At 38.8% G+C, this 20091-nt stretch overlaps 1 protein-coding gene across 2 annotated transcripts in view; it reads right to left on the bottom strand.

Moving 5' to 3' along the window:
• lgr5 (leucine rich repeat containing G protein-coupled receptor 5) overlaps positions 1-20091 on the bottom strand; it is a 100436-nt gene that overhangs the window by 36068 nt on the left and 44277 nt on the right. For both annotated transcript variants that reach the window (XM_062982614.1, XM_008110947.3), the window contains exons 3-4: positions 12910-12981; positions 10944-11015 (exon numbers count right to left, since the gene is read on the bottom strand). In XM_062982614.1, the coding sequence (XP_062838684.1) occupies positions 10944-11015; positions 12910-12981 (144 nt within the window). The remainder of the gene's footprint in view (positions 1-10943; positions 11016-12909; positions 12982-20091) is intronic.

Below are 20091 nucleotides of genomic sequence, written 5' to 3'. Positions count from 1 at the left end.
GTGTCTACGGACAATGCCAGTTCTTCGGCTTAGAAATGGAGATGAGCACCAAACCCCAGAGTCAGACACGACTGGACTTACTGTCAGGGGAAAACCTTTACCTATCCCAACATTCTACTAAAACTTTACAAAGTGCCTTAAACAATGAATTCCATCAACATATTCTATAATGGCTTAGCCGAACAAGCAAAGCACTACTTTATTATGCAGCCAAAATGAAGGACACATACTTTAGGAAACATCCAATAGAACTCTCCATGCTGACGGAGTTATCCATGTTCTTTTAAAAACACAGCAACAAAAGGATAGTGCACTGGATGTAACTTAAATTACATACTAAGAAAAACTTAATTCTGTGATATTAAGTCATAAAAGCAAGCAAAATTGTTGTGGAACATTTGCTCATGCTCCCTAGCAAATATATTGCATTTGTGCATATATATGATTTGTAAATCTGATTTCTTTCCTAATTCTTTTGTTCCCTCTATCCTGTTCCTTTTATTTAAGCAAGTATTTCACATTTTCTACTCATGTGGCGTAGTGTCACTTTTACTGATCATACTATATTAATATAATAATGGTGGCTGTATATAAAGTTTAAGTTTGGAAGTACAAAATCAGGTGCTTGATAAAACAACTCCAGAGAAGCTAAAATCTTCAATAGTATTTTAATACAATGTAATTAGGTTAAAAAGTTTGATGAAATTTGTATTCCAGATTCTGTGGAGGACATGATTGCCTACTCTTTTTCTAAAGCAGTGGTGAGAATCAAACAATTCCCCATACATTGCTGAACTTCAACTTTAATTTTTCTTCTCCATCATATCTTCTGGCTAGGATCTTCAATTCAACCATTTCTAGAAGGATATACAATTTCCATCTGAAGCTTCAAGTGTTCAAAACAACTATCAAATAAAGAGTTACACACAAGAGCCAAACATAGATGAAATAATGAAGTGTAGAATAAGCCTAGTCTTAAATCTTTCTGGAAAACTTTTCTAACGCATAAGAAAAAGTAGGTGGAAATATTTTATCACACATTTATTAAAAACACATCTGTTTTGGTGCAACTAAAATAGCTTCATGTAGTAGTCCCAAACCATTTTAGTTGGGTCTCATATTGTAAGAAAGGCAGGTTATTAATTTATTAATTAGTTTGTTATTCACATGAATTTAAAAATCATAAAGCACACTTTCTTTATAAAATATGGTAAAAAGAGCTAGATTGCTCATCTATGGAAACCTTCTGGGTGATTTTGGGCAAGTCCCTCAGTTTCAAGGGAAGGCTAAGGCAAATTCCCCCTGAACAAATTTTGCCAAGAAAACCCTGCCTTAGGGGCGTCTTTACATTGAACACAACTTGAAGGCACACAACAACAGCAGTCCATGAAATGGATGTCTAGTGCTCATTATTAGCCGTGGCAGCCAAAATTGAAATGAGTCATTCACAGATGACACTTGATTGTCATGTGCAACACAGACAGAACTATAGAAAAGAGAATAAAATGTGAACTCTCGGTTCTGCCAATGACAATTTATTTTTTCAGACAAACAAGGATGCAGTCAGGAAGAGAAGCCACACAGTCCAATGGCTGCAGCAGAAAGCGGAACAGACAGAAGTGGTGAGCCAGGGCCAGATGGAAATCCATTGGGGCTCAGGTCAGATGGAACAAAAGCCCACTGCCCAGCAACAGCCAGGCCCAACTGCAGGCCCCCAGGTGATGCAGTAGCACCAACATGGTCCCTCTCCTGACCACAGACTGCAGGGAGAGGAGCTGAAGCAGGAACAAGCACAGTCCCAGACCCCAGTCTAGCTGGGAAGCCAATGGCGAGTTCTCTGCAATGGAATAGTCAGTTGGTTAACGTATGGCTTTGATAATGGCATAGCCCGGACCGACAGCTTGTTCTGTTCAGGCCCCCAAAATAAAGGGTCAAGTCGCAGTTTGAGCCCCTAAGATCTTCCTAAGGCTTACTTTCCTTAGACCCAAGTCTTTCCCTGGGGGGGGGGGGGGAGGTCTAGGGGCAGCAGATTACAGGAGATTCATCTTTTTTTCCTCTTCAGCCTCTATAGTTGTGCCTCTGCATTGGTAGGTTTGTTTATCACAGATTTGATTAATATGTTGTTGCTAGGAATCTCTAGGCCAGCGGAGGTTCACCACAGAGAAGACCTACAGAGGTTTCCCTCAGTGTTAGTTTTATTCATAGTTTTCCCACTTTTGTGGAGGTCCTACACATCTAACCCACACAGATGTGGAAGGTCCATTCCATTCTTTTAATTACATAAGGCATCGTTAAAAGGAATAGCAGAAATAAAAGAAATAAGAATAGCCAAAAAGAATTGGACAAAACACTTCACAGAACTCTTTGTCAAGAGATCTTGAGAGTCAAAAAGTTCTTGGAGTCTTAATAGACAACAAGCTAAACATGAGCAAACAATGTGATGCAGCATCTTAAAAATCCAATGAGATTTTGCATCAAAAGGAGTTTTGTGTCTAGATCAAGGGAAGTAATTCTGCCTCCCTATTCTGCTCTGGTCAGATCTCGCCTGGAATATTACATATGTCCAATTCTGGGCACCACAGTTCAAGAGAGATATTGACAAGCTGGAAGGTGTCTAGACAAGGACAACTAAAATGATCAAAGGTCTGGGGACCATGCCCTATAAGGAGCATCGTAAATGGCTGGGTATGTTTAGCCTGCAGAAGACAAGGTTGAGAAGAGACATGAGAGTCATGTATTAATATAAGAAAGAATGCCATAAGGAAAAGGGATCAATGGGTTCAAATTACAGGAAAAGAGATTCCACTCGAACATTAGGAAGAACGTCCTTACTGTAAGAGCTGTTCAAAAGTAGAACTCTTTGCCTCAGAGGGTGGTGGAAACTTCTTCTTTGGAGGCTTTTAAATAGAGGCTGGATGGCCATGTTTTGGGGATGCTCTGATTGTGCTTTTCCTGCATGGCAGGGGGTTGGGCTAGATGGCCCAGGCAGTCACTTCCAACTCTATTATTCTATTATTCAAGCTCAGCATTTAGCAAAGTGACTACAAGAGACAAAATCAGCAATGAAACATTGATTCAGGAAACTGTTTACAGCTTAATCACATCAGTTGTAGTTCTGTTAAAGTATGCCAGGAAAAGGGTGCTTAAAGGAAATATGCTTAAATATTTGTCTTCTATGAATTAAAAAGATGGTAGATGAAAGGGGACTGTAAGTAATCCTTCACAAACCAAATCTAGCTCATTTGAAAGAAATAGGGCTTTGTGATAAGCATGCTAATCTCTTTATTTAAAGACCATTTCTTCATTTCCAGGCACATAAAATGTCAGGTCCATTTTATATCATTGTTCTCAGTATTTCTACCTACTGCACGAGAACAAATAACAATTTTTGTGGCTCCATGCCAGGCTGGCAAATAACTGAGACAAGGTCAGTTGGAACAAATTATTAAAGTTCAGTGTCAAAACCTTTTCACAATTTAATTTTCAATACAATAACTGACATGGCAGGCCATAAGGACACAGCTTCCAAAAAAGTTCACAAAGACTGTCAACAAATTGGAATAGCTTGAAATGTTTTAAAATGTCCAACATAAGCATCTGTTTTCTGAAAAAGCAACTGCATCATTTGTACTATGTTTTAAGTATATGCATTAAAAGAAAAATGGTGTTGTTTAGCATTTAGTTAGAGATACACTTCTTGTCTGTGTGATATTTCTGTCTAAGCCAAGGACTTAAGAGTTGCACTAGCTTGACAGTTACATTGATTAAAGGGAGAGAGGGAAAAGGCTTTAATCAATTCACATTTTCTCCCTCCTGCATAGTTAACATCCTAGTGTATCTATGGGCTTGATCTTACAGTTTCGCATCTGACTCCAAGGTTATTGCTTATTCCATTTAAGGATTGCAAGACACCAGGCAGGCTTCTGCCCACATAATGATTTGGGTAAGATTAGCAGGCACACACTGTATCCATACTGTTCTTATGCATCATAAATGTCCAGATGTTATACTGTCATATCAAACAATAATTTATAGAACATGCATATTTTGCAATAATTTAATCCAGAACCAACTCCAGAATTAAGAGTCTTCCTGTCAAATGGTGTATTGGTCAAACAACTTTCTGTGATGGGCAGCAGTAGGCTGTTTTACATTTTCCATCATTTAAATTTCTCAATGCATGAAAATATAATCTCTAAACAGTTCACAGTCCTCAGTTACATGGTAAAACCTGAATAATAGTGGACCAAATCACCAAATTCAAGTTCTTGTGATCTTTCAGTTTCCTGAAAGTGGAAAGTGCTGATGGTGAATCTGGTTGGCATGGTTTAATTGTGGGATTGGGAAAACATGGCCCTCCAGATATTGCAGAACTGCAGCTTCCAGACATCCTAACTGGAATAGCCAATGCTGAATTACAGTCCAAGAATCTATATCAGGTTTCACACTTCCCTATGTTTAGCAATTTGACAGATAAAGCAAAACTTGATGTTTGAGCATGACTGGTGTCATGGAACCAAGTCCCAGGGCTGAATTTCCAAGCCCTGGACTTGGAGTCATAACATAAATAATTCCGGATGTCTCATGAAGCACCTGGCAGAAGAAGATAGAAGAGCCTGGGAACTCGGGGTTGAAAGTATAAACAATTATAATTGGTAGAATGTGTGGGAATAATAGTAATGTGATACAGGGGGTGGGATTTGGTGATGATATTTACGTGTGGTGTGACGTTACGACAGAGGTGATAAAAATGATTGTATGTAAACATTAGGTCATTCCCGACTTTTCCAAAGTCATGTATTCTTCAATAAAGATTGGATTTGAGAGCAGCAATCTTTGACCTGCGTTCAGACTGGTCCTTTGAAGTGAGCCTGACAACTGGCACACAGTGCCTTCAGCCCAGGTGACTAAAAATTACAATTATATCACACCGAGGAATGCAAAACTCAAATTCACTCCTGAAAAAGTTATCACGGGGAAAGGCTTTATCACCAATCCTTATTTCCACAACTAGCCAAATTTTCCAAACTCCAATTATCACAGGGACAGAAAGTGAGGTGAAATCTTCCCTATGCTACCCAAAGCTAAGAAATATATATTTTTGGCTGGAATTGCATTTAAAATGTATCTGTTACAACTTACAAACAAATTCAACAAGAAGAACCCACAGAACCTATATTGTTTGTAACTTGGGACTGCCTGTATAATGTAAAATGTATTTTGGAGCAGAAGTAATTCCTAAAAAAGCAACAGTTGTAAGTCTGTGTGTGAACTATTAATCTTTAAGATTATCCAAGCCTAAAATAAACTTGCATTGCCTATTAATGCAGGAGTAACAATATTGATTTTTGATTCAAATTCAGGGAAATCTATTTTTAACATGCTGGACTAAAAAGCTACTATGTTACATATTACAAACTATGTAACCAAGTTAAAACATTCACAAGGTACTCTTAAAATCTACCGCCAAAAACACTTCCCTGTTATCTAATCTTTTCTTTTACTCTTAGGAACCATTTTCCTACTTGCAGATAATAAAACATTTCATGAGTGATTATGCTTCCTGTCATAATGTAAACAATGCACACTGATCTATAAAATATGCAATGAAATGTTACATTTTCATTCAGTTGTTCTAGTTGTGCTGATCAAAGTTTTGGCACTTTCAAAGCGAAGTCCATTAGCCCATGAACAATAACTTATTTATAATTTTAAATATATGGATAACATGGGAAGTTTAAAAGGAGCTATTATGATCAAAAGGGCCAATTTAGGGGCATAACATTTTCTACTATAGAAAGCATATAAAAGAGGATACAACTTGAAACGTGGCATGCATTCATCATAAAATATGCAAAATGTCAAGCAAAATTCATGCAGCACAGAGAATTTAATCCAGTGCCACATTAAAAACCATACTGTACACATATATATTGCAGCATATCTACAACTTTTTATGCCTGAAAAGTCAGAGTAAGCCAAAAAATAGCTTATGTAAGTAATGAATACTGATTTCTTATTTTTTTTACAAAGTATGCCCTGAGTCATAGCCATGATATACTTTCATCTCAAAGAAAATAAGAATGTAGGGTCTGAGAAAGAGCATTTAAGAAGAAAATAATGATTGACCACTCTCTTTAAAAGAGCGGCTAGTTTTAGTTTTCATGTGCCATTTTTGGATTGCCCAGTTGCATGCATCAGAATTTCTCTCAAGAACTTTCACAGCTATCTTTCTTTTACCTTCTCACCTCTTTCCCACATTATTTTGGATTTGATGTTTTGATTATATTTGTACAACAGTTTAAAAAAGGTATATGTGATTTGCAAAAGTATGCACCTGATAACTAAAGGGGAGTCACTCTTCTACTATTGTATTGAACTGAGTGGTATTTTTATGATCAGAAGGGAATCTTCTCAAATGAAACCTATGACTTTGGATTAGAATGACAGTAAACACAAGCAAGAGAATGCAGTAGAGAACTAATTTTTTTATGGCAGTGGTTCTTAACCTGGGGCTCCAGATGTTTTTGGCCTAAAACTCCCAGAAACCCAGCTGTTAGCCATAGGATTCCAGGCTTCACCATTGCCCTTGCTCTACAAAGATAAGTCATCATGTCACCATTTTTTGCATTAAACAGTCTATTACCATTGAAGGATAGGTCCACAATGAGGGATCTAAATCTTCAGTGTTTCTAGCTAAGTGAAGATAAGCATTCTTCTCAAACGATTGGCTCTTGCCATAAAACTGAAAGTACATTCTGCAGGATTTTGGACTGTCTTATTCTGCTGCTCTGCTAGACAACATACCTCTAACTAGAACAGAAGTGCCACATTTTTATGATCTTCTAAAGGGCAAGGAAGGAAAAGTACTAATTTCTCCCAAAATGTTGATAGACAGTCATATAGGCCTGGAGACTATAACATAGATAGCAAAAACAGCTTATGAACAGCAGTATCTGCCCATCATTTCACTTTATGGCTTTCCTTATCAACTGATAAGAATTATTCGCCGAGCCCACAGCCGGGCCCACATTGGATTGGTCCACAGCCACCTCCTCCTCTGTTGCTGCCGGCTTTTGAGCCCATTACTGCGCTGGTCTGGGACCTGCCACAGACACTGCAGTGATCTACACAGCCTGGGGTGAAGGCCTGCCACCGCCCCCCACCGTTCGGATCGGGATCTGCCATCACCTCGGCAGCACGGTTGCTTCATGGGGGGATCCTGTTGCTGCCCTGGCAATACTAGATTTTGGAGCACCTTCAGCTGCTGCTTCTGGCTCCATCCGTGTGAGGACTTGGACGCTCCCTCTCTATTCACTATAGGGAGGCCTATTCAGCACCTTACACTTTACCACCAGCTGTGGGCCTAACTGACTGATGGGTCTTTTTTAGAACCAAGTTGACTATGGGAGAATACTGAAGAATCTTGGCAAACCTTTAAAAAACTGGGTAAATCAGCTTGTAGGAAGGGAGGGGACAATGGAATTTATTTAATCAGGGGAACCTTTTGTGCTTGTGTTGTCGTTACCATCAAATTTTTCTGTCCTTACCACCAAATTAATTTGCACCATCAAGACTTGGTCACCTGCTTGCACTTTAACTGGCATATGCCCCACGGACTATAATTCACTCCAAGACCTGCCTAGCACTTTATAGACTTCTTTTAAATCTGTTTTTCCATGCTGCTCCTTAATCTCCTTTGTGTACTTTAAGGATCTGTATTTAAATTTTATTAATTTGGAGGGGGTTGGGAGGGCTAGAGGGGACTGAAGTTTACAGGGTGAGGGAGAAGAAATAGTGGTGAGAAAACTAGTTTATAGAGGAGAACAGTCAGCAATGACTATCAAGCCATGGGCTGAGGACCAGGAGGTAGGGCATAATAGGGGAGGGGGGAGTTCCAGTTGCCAAGGGATACCCATAGAAGTAATATCGGGGAGGGGGAGATACCGGAAAGGGAGACCTAAAGTAATACAGCATAGGGAAAGAGAGAGAATACTCATAGATTCATGAGCCAATTGTTGTATTACAGAGTGTGCAAAAGCTGATTGTCAGCTCAATTGGAATTGGAAAAGGTGTCCTGTGAATCTGTGAAGGGCCAGTCTCAAGTATATACAATGAGTATTTCACTGGAAAAACATCCCACAAAAAATATTAATGTGTTTTATCTCATTGACTGAGCTATCTTGCAACTGTAATAAATAGATATCTTAAAGAGGGGATTACAAACCATATACAAAACAGAAGCAATGACAATTACAGGCGAATGAAGTGTATACATATCTCAAGCATAGATCTAGCTCATCTGTGGGGTCAAGAGAACATTAAGCTGCTGTTGAGAGAGAGAAAAGCTGAGGTGCATTGTGTCTGTGTGCTGGTAGGCACTGGATGGGATTCCTACTGGAAACTATGTAGTACTTGAAGATTTTAACTGTGGTTCTGTTTAAGTGCAAAATTCATTTCTATCAGCAATGCAGACAATGAAGAAGAAATAAATATGAAGAGTAAAATAAAATTTAATTTAATTGTGTTGCCTCCTTAATAAAAAATAAGTGGTATTATGGTATTACAGTCAAACTAAACCAAACTGGTAAAAACGTTGACTGAAGGGATGTGCTCTGATGTGGACCACTGAATATTTTTCATAGGGTATCTGGATTCTACATAGCTGGCTGCAGCCCAGAAATCTTCTCAGCATCTGGCCTGTGATGAGAAGTGCACAAGCATAGTGATGGCATAAGGTGGTGATGTAGTCTAAGAGCCTTGCAGGCCAACCTATCCACCAATTTTTTTCTGCTAGTGTGCATGGCTTCCCTGACACATGTCTATCTTCAATCTATAAACAAGGCAATTAAGTTTGTTCTTCTGAGCCAAATGCTTTAGACTATGTTAAAGTTTCTAAGAAGTTTGCAAAGGTTTCACACGCCATCAGACCAATGTAGAGATACTTTTATACATATGTCACAGGCCAAATACACATTCATACATGTCTTGCAATACATACTGATCAAACATAAAAGCCTAGCATAGACAGAATATAATTTCTTATGATTTAGTCCTATCGCATCTTTCTATCAATCTACACTGACACTGGAAGATTATACTAAGCTGGAGTTCTTGAATTTGAGATAACTGTTGTTCATCTTGCAGTCTTTCAGAATGAAAACAAAGGGAGTTCTTGCATCCCTCCAGAACTGTACAAACATCTACAAGAATAATTAGTGTTTAGCTAATCACAAAGCTCATTTGAGGACAGAAGGCTAGTTTTAGGAGGTGCAGGATAAGATCTATGACACATAATTCTGTTTCCCAAGAAATGGAAATACCTGAAGAGCTTGGGGGGGGGGGGGTGCCACAGGGAGCCACCAATTCTCACATGACAGCTACTTCACTACACTCAATGGTAGGGCTGGCCTGAATCCATGTGAAATTAGCACTATCTATGAACCATTATTCACAGTGAGGCAACTGCTTCATAACTATCAGGGGGCTGAAAGCAACTGACCATTTATCCTGACTCTAATTGTTAAGATATGTGGGAGAGGGGTTGGGAGATGAAAGAAGAACAATAACTTGTTCCATGATGATCCATGAAATTTGCCCCACATTTGAGAATAGAATATTTTTTTCAGGAAAACCTACTTAGCAAATACCTAAACTAGAAAGAAAATTAGTCCTGCCTGACCAACTGGTAGAGCATCAGTAAAGTTAGTTTGGTTAGCCATCAATAAACACGAAGAAAATGAGACAAAGGAACCATCAATATTCATACGGAGCACTTTAAAACTAAGCTCTAAACTTTGTTGTACTTTCAAGAAAGCTTTTATTTTGTAAGACATATCTCGCTTGTTTTAAAGCTTTGTGTTCCTTTAAAAAAGATTTCCTGTTTTCAATAGTTTCAAAGTAATCTGTACTTTAAATCGGAAACCAAGACAAGAACCACTTTATGGATAGAAAATTACCAGGTAGTATGAAACGAGAAACTTTTATCAGAGGGTGCACTTTTATCAGAGTTGCACAACTCATTTAGAAAACAGGTTTTCTTTTTTACAAAGAGGTCACAATTGCCAATGATCCTCTTTCAAGTGATTGTAGCTATTCTGCACATGCTTTTATCATTGTCTCTGATGTGGGCTCCACAGCTGTTTAAAGCTCCTATTTGACCATGCACTTTCTCTTTTTTATTTTAATTCTGTCACCAAAAACCAGGCTCTTAAACAGACTGCACAACTCCTCAATTTTATTCCTTCCTTTCTTTGGCCTCTTCTTTTCTAGCTTTCTGGGAAGATATCTGCCTCAAAGAGTAAAAGATAGAAAGAAAGAGAGCTCATTTTGAAAGCCAGTTGAAGCATCAATTCACTCTCAACATGATAAAGAACCTTTTGTTTCTATAGTTTATCATATCTGCAGGTCCCATTTCTCTTGGAAGTTTGTGTAAGGAAGTGAAAGCAATAGAGGTCGACACATAGACTCACAAATCTCCAGATTTGGAAAATATCACTAACAGAAATCCCTCCTTTTTTACTTCTACTTTTGTTTTAATATGTGTTTGGTGATATTTTTCAGGACTATTTCTTCTTTTATTTAAAATAAATGTTTTGGAACTTAGAACTCTAAAGCTGACGCTATGCATGGACCATATGTTGCTTAAATCTGTTCTATAGCTTTAATCATTCCTTTGAAAGGCAAAAGCAAGATAGTGTTCAGGCCAGAAATATAATAAAAAAGCAGTAAAATATTTAATCTCAAACCCATTATTTATTTGATCTTTTGTGAAGTTTTAGAAACAAAGAAACATGCCTTTGTGGCACAGCACAGTAATTGTAGATTTATAACACACACACACACACACACACACACACACACACACACACACACACACAGTCTTTCTGTGTTATTCTATTAACTATAATGTACAATATCATAAGAAAGACACATATACTTACAGAGACTGGAGAGAGCGGAGGTTCTGCAGGGCCTCCAAGGGAACTTGTTTTAGCAGATTGTTTTGAAGCATTCTACATTTGTAAATATAAATACACAGACACACATATAGAGAGAGGGAGAGAAAACAACATATTTTAGATTAGTCATTTTTGTTATATTTTTCTTGGTTTAATATTTAGTAAAAGAAAAACTGGAGCCCTACTTTATCCTTAAAGATTATACAATCACTATGTACCATAGTGTTAATTACCCCTATCATGAAATTGGCTTTTTGAGATGATACTTTAATCACATAGGGATGTGCACTAGTGCAAACCTGTATCTTCAAGGCAGGTGTGACCCCATCTAACACAGGCTGGATCCCTATTCCCTGATCTGCCTTCTGACTGACCAGGAGCATCCCTGTCTTGTCTTGATAAAGTTTCAATTTGTCTGTCCTCGTACAATCAATTACTGATGACAGACACTACTTTAGAACCTGGACAGCTTCCTTGGTTTTGCGTGGAAAGTAGTAACAGAGTTGGGTATCATCTAAATATAGATGGCATTGCACTGCAAAACATCAGTCTTTTTTCGGTTGCTGTGTATATATTATTATTGGTTTTTGTTATTGTCTTTGATGTTTCATATTTTATTTTATCATTGTTTTGTATCTGATTTTGCTGTAAGCCGCCCCGAGTCCCAGATGGAGGCGGGATATAAATAAATTTCTTCTTCTTCTTCTTCTTCTTCTTCTTCTTCTTCTTCTTATTATTATTATTATTATTATTATTATTATTATTATCAGCAGACCTCTCCCAGGAGTTTCATGTATATGCTAAATAGCATTGGGCGGGTGTGTGTGTGTGTGTGTGTGTGAATATCAGTACAGTATCAGTAAGATCATAATCAGGGGAAAATCAACCAGCAAATGTCTAGCAGATCACCACAAATGTGTGCTCTGAATTTTTTTCTAAAGTATGTGGGACTGATTTTGTAATTCTGGAGCTTTCCAAAAGTTCTGGATTATCCAGCAACTTCAGGGCCATCCAACTGTGCTGCCTTCCATTTGGGGAAAAGAGATAGCACTTGCCTTGCCTCCTTTAACTTACTTTAGCCTGGTGGGCCCCATAATTGAGAGAGCCACCCCTTGGCAACTGGAATGATGCTATTCTGCGCACTGAGGAGATTGGGGAGGAGAAGGAATTCCTCCTCTAATTCTTCCTCTCCCCTTTCTCCCCAGCCTGCTAGATATTGTTATTCCAGGTGCCAAGGAATGTCGACTTTGGTGCCAACAGGAGCAGCAAAAGGTAAGTTAGAGTGGGCAAGTTGAGGTAGTGGGCAAGTTACAGCAAACAAGTTTCACCCCTACTCACTCATGCAGCCATTATGCAGCCATTGGGCTGGTTCAGGGGCTGCTGGTGTAGCTATCATGCATTGTAATTAGTAATTACCCCGATGCTGATCTGAAGTAGCCATTCCAGAACAGCATTGGGTAACTGCCCTGTCAAGACGTAGTCTACTTCAGATTGGTAACAGTGGTAATTCTGGCTTCTTCAAGTTCAATTTTTACAGTAATTAATCTGCTCATTTTCTCCTTGTCACACCTACCCATTAAAATGGAAATAAAACGATCCCCTGTTTTCCATCATCATTTGAAATGTCTCTGAATTTTGAGAATTAAAACCTGCCCTCTTTTTTGAGGTTAAAGAAATGATTACTTGAAATTCCTTTTGTGATTAATATTGTCCAGACATATTTAACCTGATGAGCGAACTGTTTTTGAAACATCACTCATCGACTCAAGCTCAGCGTTTCTTCACCATAATGAAGCAAAGGTGATTTCAAAACATACATAACTTTACTTTTGGAAACTCTGATCAAAGTAACAAGGTATTTAAATACAAGAGTGATGCACCAATACTAGATCCTAAAAGGTTTTTAATAAATAACATAAATGCTTGAAAAAGTGCCCAGACTACTTACAATACTTTGAGATTGAAAAGTCCAGCAAATGCTCCTCTGGGGATGTGTGTCAAACAATTTCCGGCTAGACGTCTGTAGGGTTAAAACAAAGAAGATAAATCAATTTCATTTCATGTGGAATTAATTTGAATGTTAGGATTGTACAAGACCAACAATGTTGTAAACATCAGCACAAGTAGCAATGGTTTAAGAGACTTGTTTAGTCATAATTAACATTCTGTGCATAATATCATATAACTATATAGTCCATTATCTTGGCAAATGCATTTGGTTCAATAAATCCAGTTTATGTGCATGTGTAATTATTCTGGATGTTCTACTTCAGTAACAAACAATATTTCCTAGACTGTATACAGGTTACCTTCAATATATCATTTTCATAACTTTGTACGTACTCCGGTAGAAATCACAAGAAGCATATGTATAAATGGCTACATGTCACAACCCAGGCTGCAGAGCACCAATAACCATACACCGAGGCCAGATTCTATCTAATATCTTTATTGAAGGAATATATAAAGTTAATAAAAGCAAGTGTATGAAATAGTCCAGAAATAGACCTTTCAGGAAAGGTCAAAATTAGTCCAAAGAAACAATGTCCAATATGAAATATTAAGGTCCAAAGTTGTAATCCAATAACCGAAACACTCACTTTGCCAGGCAAAGTGAGGGGAGATGACAAGGTCCTTTAGTCCATGGAACTTGAGCGAGGCTAGGGAGTAACTTGAAACAAGGCTTGATACAAGGCAACAAGGAACGAGGAGCAAGAACAAGATCCGTGGAATTACTTGGCAAAATCCGGAAAACAAGGCAAGGCAGAGTCCTGGAAAAACAAGGCTGAGTCCTAGGAAGCAAGGCAAGGTCCGCGGAGGTAAACAAGGCTGGAACGGGAACGTAGGCTTGGAAACAGGGACGAAGGCTTAGAAGCGGAGTAGCGCTGTCCACACACAACCTACTCCAGTTGCTGACGAATTGACTCCGCAAGATCCCTTTGTGGGCAAAACACCTAAATAGGGTCTAGTTTTCCCACCAAAGAGCAGTTCCCTGGAGAACCAGAAACGAAAGCTATTCTCTGAGTCCAGATGCATAACTCCTTAAAGTTTCCCATGGAAAGCAGGCTTAATCAGCTGAATGCTTAGCAGCTATCCTAGCACTCCTGCGAGACGCCTGTTGAACTCCCCTCTGTTGTTTACAAAAAGCATGGCGAGAAAACGTAGGAGATTTTGGCTCGGGGCTTGTTTGACAGACTTCTGGAAGACAAATCTCTTGCAGGTGCAAGGTTTCCAAATCTGGCTGGGAAAGTTCCAATTCTGGCTGGAACGGTGAAAAACCCAAGTTTTCCTCTTCATCTGGCACCACAGTGCCAGGAATGGGACTACATTGCCCATGGGTCATCACACTACAGCTCATTAGCTAGAGGAGACTAATGGTGAGGTTCTTAATCCATCAAATCATACATATAGTGCAACATTTTCATTGCTTATACAATACAGCACCTGGACACATTGAGCAAGAGAGTGGAAATCTTGTTTTCAACACTGGCAATTGCCACATGTACAATGATACATCCAAAATTATTGTGTCATGTGTCTGAAAAATGGTGCATGCGTGGGTTAAAAAATTTGTTTCTTGGGATGTTCCATTATTTTTTGGAACTCTACTTGGCTATTAATCCATATTCTCTTAGAAGCAGAGTGGAATCAGTTTTATGTATGTTTATGTTTGTCTCAATTTGCACAAGCAAATTAGAAGCAAAACACTTCCCTCTACATTATGTTATGAATACATTTCTTAGTGTGAATGGATGATTTAAGGAAATATATACAAGTATTTATTTACAGTATTTATATTCCACCCTTCTCACCCCGAAAGGGACTCAGGGCGGATCACATTATACACATACAGGGCAAACATTCAATGCCCATAAACACATCGGACTGAGACAGAGACAGACAGACAGACAGACACAGAGGCAATTTAACTTTCTCCTGAGGGGATGTTCGATTCTGGCCACAGGGGGGAGCAGCTACTTCATCATCCACTCTGATGGCACTTCCTCACTTCCTCATTCCAACGTTGTAAATTAGTTAAACTTGCCTCCCCACTTTTATAAGTAGTACCTTATTTTCTACTTGATAGATGCAACTATCTTTCGGGTTGCTAGGTCAGCAACGAGCAGGGGCTATATTTTATTTTTAATTGACGGGTGCTCACCCAGCCATGGGCTGGCCTCAAACTCATGACCTCATGGTCAGAGTGATTTATTGCAGCAGCTGCTCACCAGCCCGTGCCACAGTCCAGCCCCAAGTACACTAACAAAAGGCACTCAGGTTGGTCTAGGGCCAGATTAGGTCCTTCATGGCCAAATACCACATGAAGCTGATTTGGGGCAACATAAGGAAAGGCCGCCTTAATATCACTTCAATCTGCATTAGCTAAAGTCAGGGATAATCTGAAAGCTGACCCAAAATTTAGACTATTCCTCGACTTTGGGCCTGTCAGAAAGGTTGAACTGATTTCAAAACAAAACTTGTTGCATTTCCCCCCACTTCTATACTGTGTTTTCTGGGCTCGGGTGGCCCAGAGACACAGGATGGTAGTCACTGTCCCTTCCATGTTACAGCAGTCTCAGGGCATGACACAAGTCCAACTTGTCTGCCTTCATGTTAGCCAGTTTCAAAAGTCATTACAAAATTAGGGGGCACCGGCGCTTCGTTTCTAAAGTGTTTCTAAAGAGTTGTTAGTGAAAATTTTGTTACTATAACGAGAGTAACAACATTTCATTACTTTTTCGTTGTAGTAATTGAGCAAGTGAGGAAACTTCAGGGGCCCCTTTCTCCTCATTTTACAGCTATTGGGGTGAAACTTGCTACAATGGTAGAACACATTTACCACTGTTAGCCCATCAAGTTTCAGAATGTTTCATTTATCCACAGATATTTTTTGAGAATTTTCAAAGGTTTTATAAACAATATAAAAAACTATAAGAGTTATCTCCTTGAATTTTGTAAACAATGACACCAGATAACAGGCGATCATTCGTCCCAACTTTTAGAAATAATCATACATCTCCTGATTTTAGGGAATGTTTAATGTTTTGACAAAAATGTTCTTTAAAAAACAAAAAAGCCATAACAGCTATCTCACTGAATGTCTCTCATATTAACCAAGAGAACTTCCATTTAGGAATTTCTTCCCAGCCCAGCACAGAGATTTACTTACCAGAAGTATCAGTCACTCCTCCTCTTTGCAGATTCAACAATTTATTGGAACTCTGGTCTGGCTGCTGCAAGGGATGAACAATTCTCTCCCCTATCCTGATTGGGGCTGTCTGATGCTGATCAAAATTCTGGGAAATATAGTTTAGGGCAGGCCTTTTGAATTCTCTAGCATAGGGCTCCTCACCTTCTCAAACTACATTACCCAGAATTCTGTGCTTTCTCAGTCTCTTTCCTAGCAAATTCTGCTTTTCCCCTGCTGCTTTCTTCTCTTTTTGGCTTTGCTTTGCTTCCTTGTGCTGAAAATGAAACTGACTTTTGTAGTCTTCTGAGATTTACAAAATTCAAACAATAAAGTATTGGGTAAGTTTTGATTCTTAATTTTTTTGGCATGGGCCATGCCCACACATTGGATATCACATTGTAAGTATGAATTTAATAAATTTGATATGATTAATGAAAAAATTGCACACCCCTACTAGACATCATAGATGAAACCCCAAAACAAAAACTCTCTCTCTCTAGTATGAGGATGATAGAAGTTGCACTCCAAAACATCAGAAAGTCCTCAAGTATGTGTGCATGTGTGTGGGAGTGGTGTATAGCTTAATAAGCAGAACCAGAACCAAAAATGTTGTTTGAAAAGGATGATTATTTCCAAAACTAACATGTTACAGATGGTGTTATCACTTGCACAACATGCTGCTTCTAATCTCTGAAGGAATCACTTCATCAGGAGATATGCTGAGATTATAATATTTTGTTTTGTTTAAATTAGCATGTCTTCAGAATGCTTCATGGACTGTTAATGTAACTCTAATCCTAAACCAAACCACATTATTGCCATGAAGACAATAGAGGTTGACTCACACATATGACTGTGCTGTCTGATAAATATATCTTAACCCACTCTGTGGATTATAATCATTATATTGTTCGCTTTAGTATGATTCAACCACCAGGACAAAATAGTTTGAACCTTGGGGTGATCTGGTTTCACTCTGATAGCTTTCTTTTCTTTTTAAAATGTCCATCTGGAAGATTCATCATAACACAATCAAAGAACTGAATAAAGGATGGAAGTTGAACAAGTTCATGTACCAAGCTATATATTACGTTCTCCTTGAACTGAGAGGATTACATCTCTTTCCAAGTCCTTGAATATGTAATCACATAATCTAAGTGATTTACAGTACAATCTTATTTACTCAGAAGCAAGGCCCACTGAGTGTAACATATAAATGCAAATGTGTCCACAGAAAGTGTGTGTAGAACTGCAGCAGGAATATCACTATCAAACACATAAATATAATAAAATAGGGGTAGAAACAGTCTTCTGAAGGGGCACACACAAACACAGACAGGTCATACTTTATACCTGAGTTGCACTACATTTTTTCTTACTTGTTGCCTTGTCAAGACTTGTAAATCAAAATTAGCTTCTCTAACTGATACAACTACTGCATTATAAAAACAGAAGAAACAGTCTTTAGTTTATTGGTAGAAAAAAGTGGAAAGCCTCACCCTCAATTCGCTATACTAATAAGCAGAAGCAGGGGGAATAAACCTATTGCCATTAATGATTTAGCAGATGTGCAAACTGAAGCAGTGCTTCTTTTTTTTTTTAGCTGGCATTATTGCATAAAAGTAGATTTAAGCCATAATTCACATCTTATTTACTTTGATGTATATCCTCCAAGGGTCCCTAGTGGTGGTGCAGTGTGTTAAAGCGCTGAGCTGCTGAACTTGCAGACCAAAAGGTCCCAGGTTCAAATCCCGGGAGCGGAATGAGCGCCCGCTGTTAGCCCCAGCTCCTGCCAACCTAGCAGTTCAAAAACATGCAAATGTGAGTAGATCAATAGGTACCGCTCCGGCGGGAAGGTAACAGCGCTCCATGCAGTAATGCCGGCCACATGACCTTGGAGGTCTTCGGCTTAGAAATGGAGATGAGCACCAACCCCCAGAGTCAGACATGACTGGACTTAACGTCAGGGGAAAACCTTTACCTTTTTTTTAATATCCTCCAAATAACTGAAGGGTGAATAGACTGGGAGCTTGCTAAATAACTAAGATATGCATTCTTATGTATGTTTGGTCTGAAGTAATTTTCACTGAATTCAATGGAGATGACTCCTAGGTTAAGTGGCCTATTTTAACTCCACGTTTCACTTGTAAAACAGCTGATGAGCTTCATCTGAGATGTATTGTGTTAAATGGGGAACAAACTTTTCAACCTTCTTTGCTTCCAACGGCCTCAAGAGTCACTCTGGATGCACTTTTCAAAAAACATCACAGCATCTGCTAGTGCTTTATTTTGAATGTCTGCAGACATCTCATCTCAATATCAAGACTGTGATCATGCAGACTCCACGATTTCACTATCAGGTCAGCAATCTAGACCTCCATCCCTTCTTTTTGTAACATCCTGTGTAATGAAGAGTTACTGAGATGTCAAGCTCGCAACACATTTCTAGTCGTTTGCTCAACCATTTTGATAAAATAATTTTGACTAATGTGGATTTTGGCATTTGTGTTATGAGATACATCTCCAACTGTCAAACCTCTCTGCAACAGACTGCTCTGGAGCTACCCTGGAAACAGCATGGGAGTACCCTGAAGCCCTTTTTGAGTCCAAATGGCTGGCCAGGCTGTTGGTGCATTAGAGGCCACCACTTTACTAGCCCAAAGGCCGCATCTATCGTGATTATTTAATGCAGCTTGAAGCTAGCTAGTAAGAAGAAATTTTGTATGGTAGCCCAACAAAAAACTCCCATCAAAGTGGTAGAAGAAAACCCTTGATGTGCATCAGTGCTCTGTGGTTTGTACAATAACCATCCAGGCCTCAAACTGGTGCTAGGATTTCCTATGTAATCATCTGTACTGTACAGCAAAACTACCTTTTCCAATAATGGTTTGAAACTGCATTGAATGGTCAGTGGGGTTACTCCAGAGACTCCAGGAAGCCCTGGCATAAATTGCAAATTCTTCTTGTTCTGGATTAAGAGCTACAAGCAGAGTTGCTGTTACAAAACTAACCTCACATCATATGGATATTTGCAGTGGTTGCAAGGTGAATCCATTGTACTTGGTCTGTGTAGACACGGCCATGGCCAGCATGGCTACTTATTTTTTGAAGATATTAATATTTAGCCTTGCCAAAATAACCATCTTTAGACAGTATACATGACCAAGTAAATAAAACCTAAAAATGTGGCAATTAGATGAAATTTAGTACTTTTAGAGTATGGAATACTGAGTGGAATTTTACCACTTTTTCTATTTCACTCATTGCAGTAGAGTTTCTGTTTAATGGCAAAGTCTGCCTTGTAGCAATGGAATTTACAATGTGCTATTGGCTGTTTGCCTGTATGGGGAGAGACTTGTCTTATCAATAAGCACTACTAAGCTATAAACCCCAGCTAATGTTCTGTATTGTATATATCTCCATCAATGCAGGGCTGTAAAAATAAGTTATCATAACCACAAAAGAAAGCACATGTTGAGACCATATGCAAAGTCAAAAGCTGCTGTTTGTACTGAGAAACATGCCAATACATAAGAACAGTTACATTTCATCAAACCCAGGGTTATTGTGGCCAGTTACAGATTCCTGAGGATGTTTGTAAAAGAGAACTTCATTACTAGGCTACATTCCAGAAATTCAAGGAAAACAATAAATTAGGCAACCTAGGTGAGAGCAGTCTGTATTTCCTACACATTTTCTCTAATCAAGTAGTATTCATTTAAAAACAAAAAATTGGTTTTCAGTTGTTGCTATACCATTACTTTTGCACCAAGCTGAGAATTTCACTTTTTTGTGCATGTTATGAGAATATTCAGTTTTGCTTCCCCCCCCCCCAATTTATCTCATATTAATTTAAGCCAACAATAGGTATATAGCAGTGGTTCTCAACTGTGGTCCCCAGGGATTTTGGCATACAACTCCTGGAAATCCCAGCCAGTT

The sequence above is a fragment of the Anolis carolinensis genome, chromosome 5, assembly GCF_035594765.1.
Source record: "Anolis carolinensis isolate JA03-04 chromosome 5, rAnoCar3.1.pri, whole genome shotgun sequence".
Lineage (NCBI taxonomy): Eukaryota > Metazoa > Chordata > Lepidosauria > Squamata > Dactyloidae > Anolis > Anolis carolinensis.
Note: the sequence above shows the minus strand (reverse complement) of the source record. Positions and strands in the feature narration are given on the sequence as shown.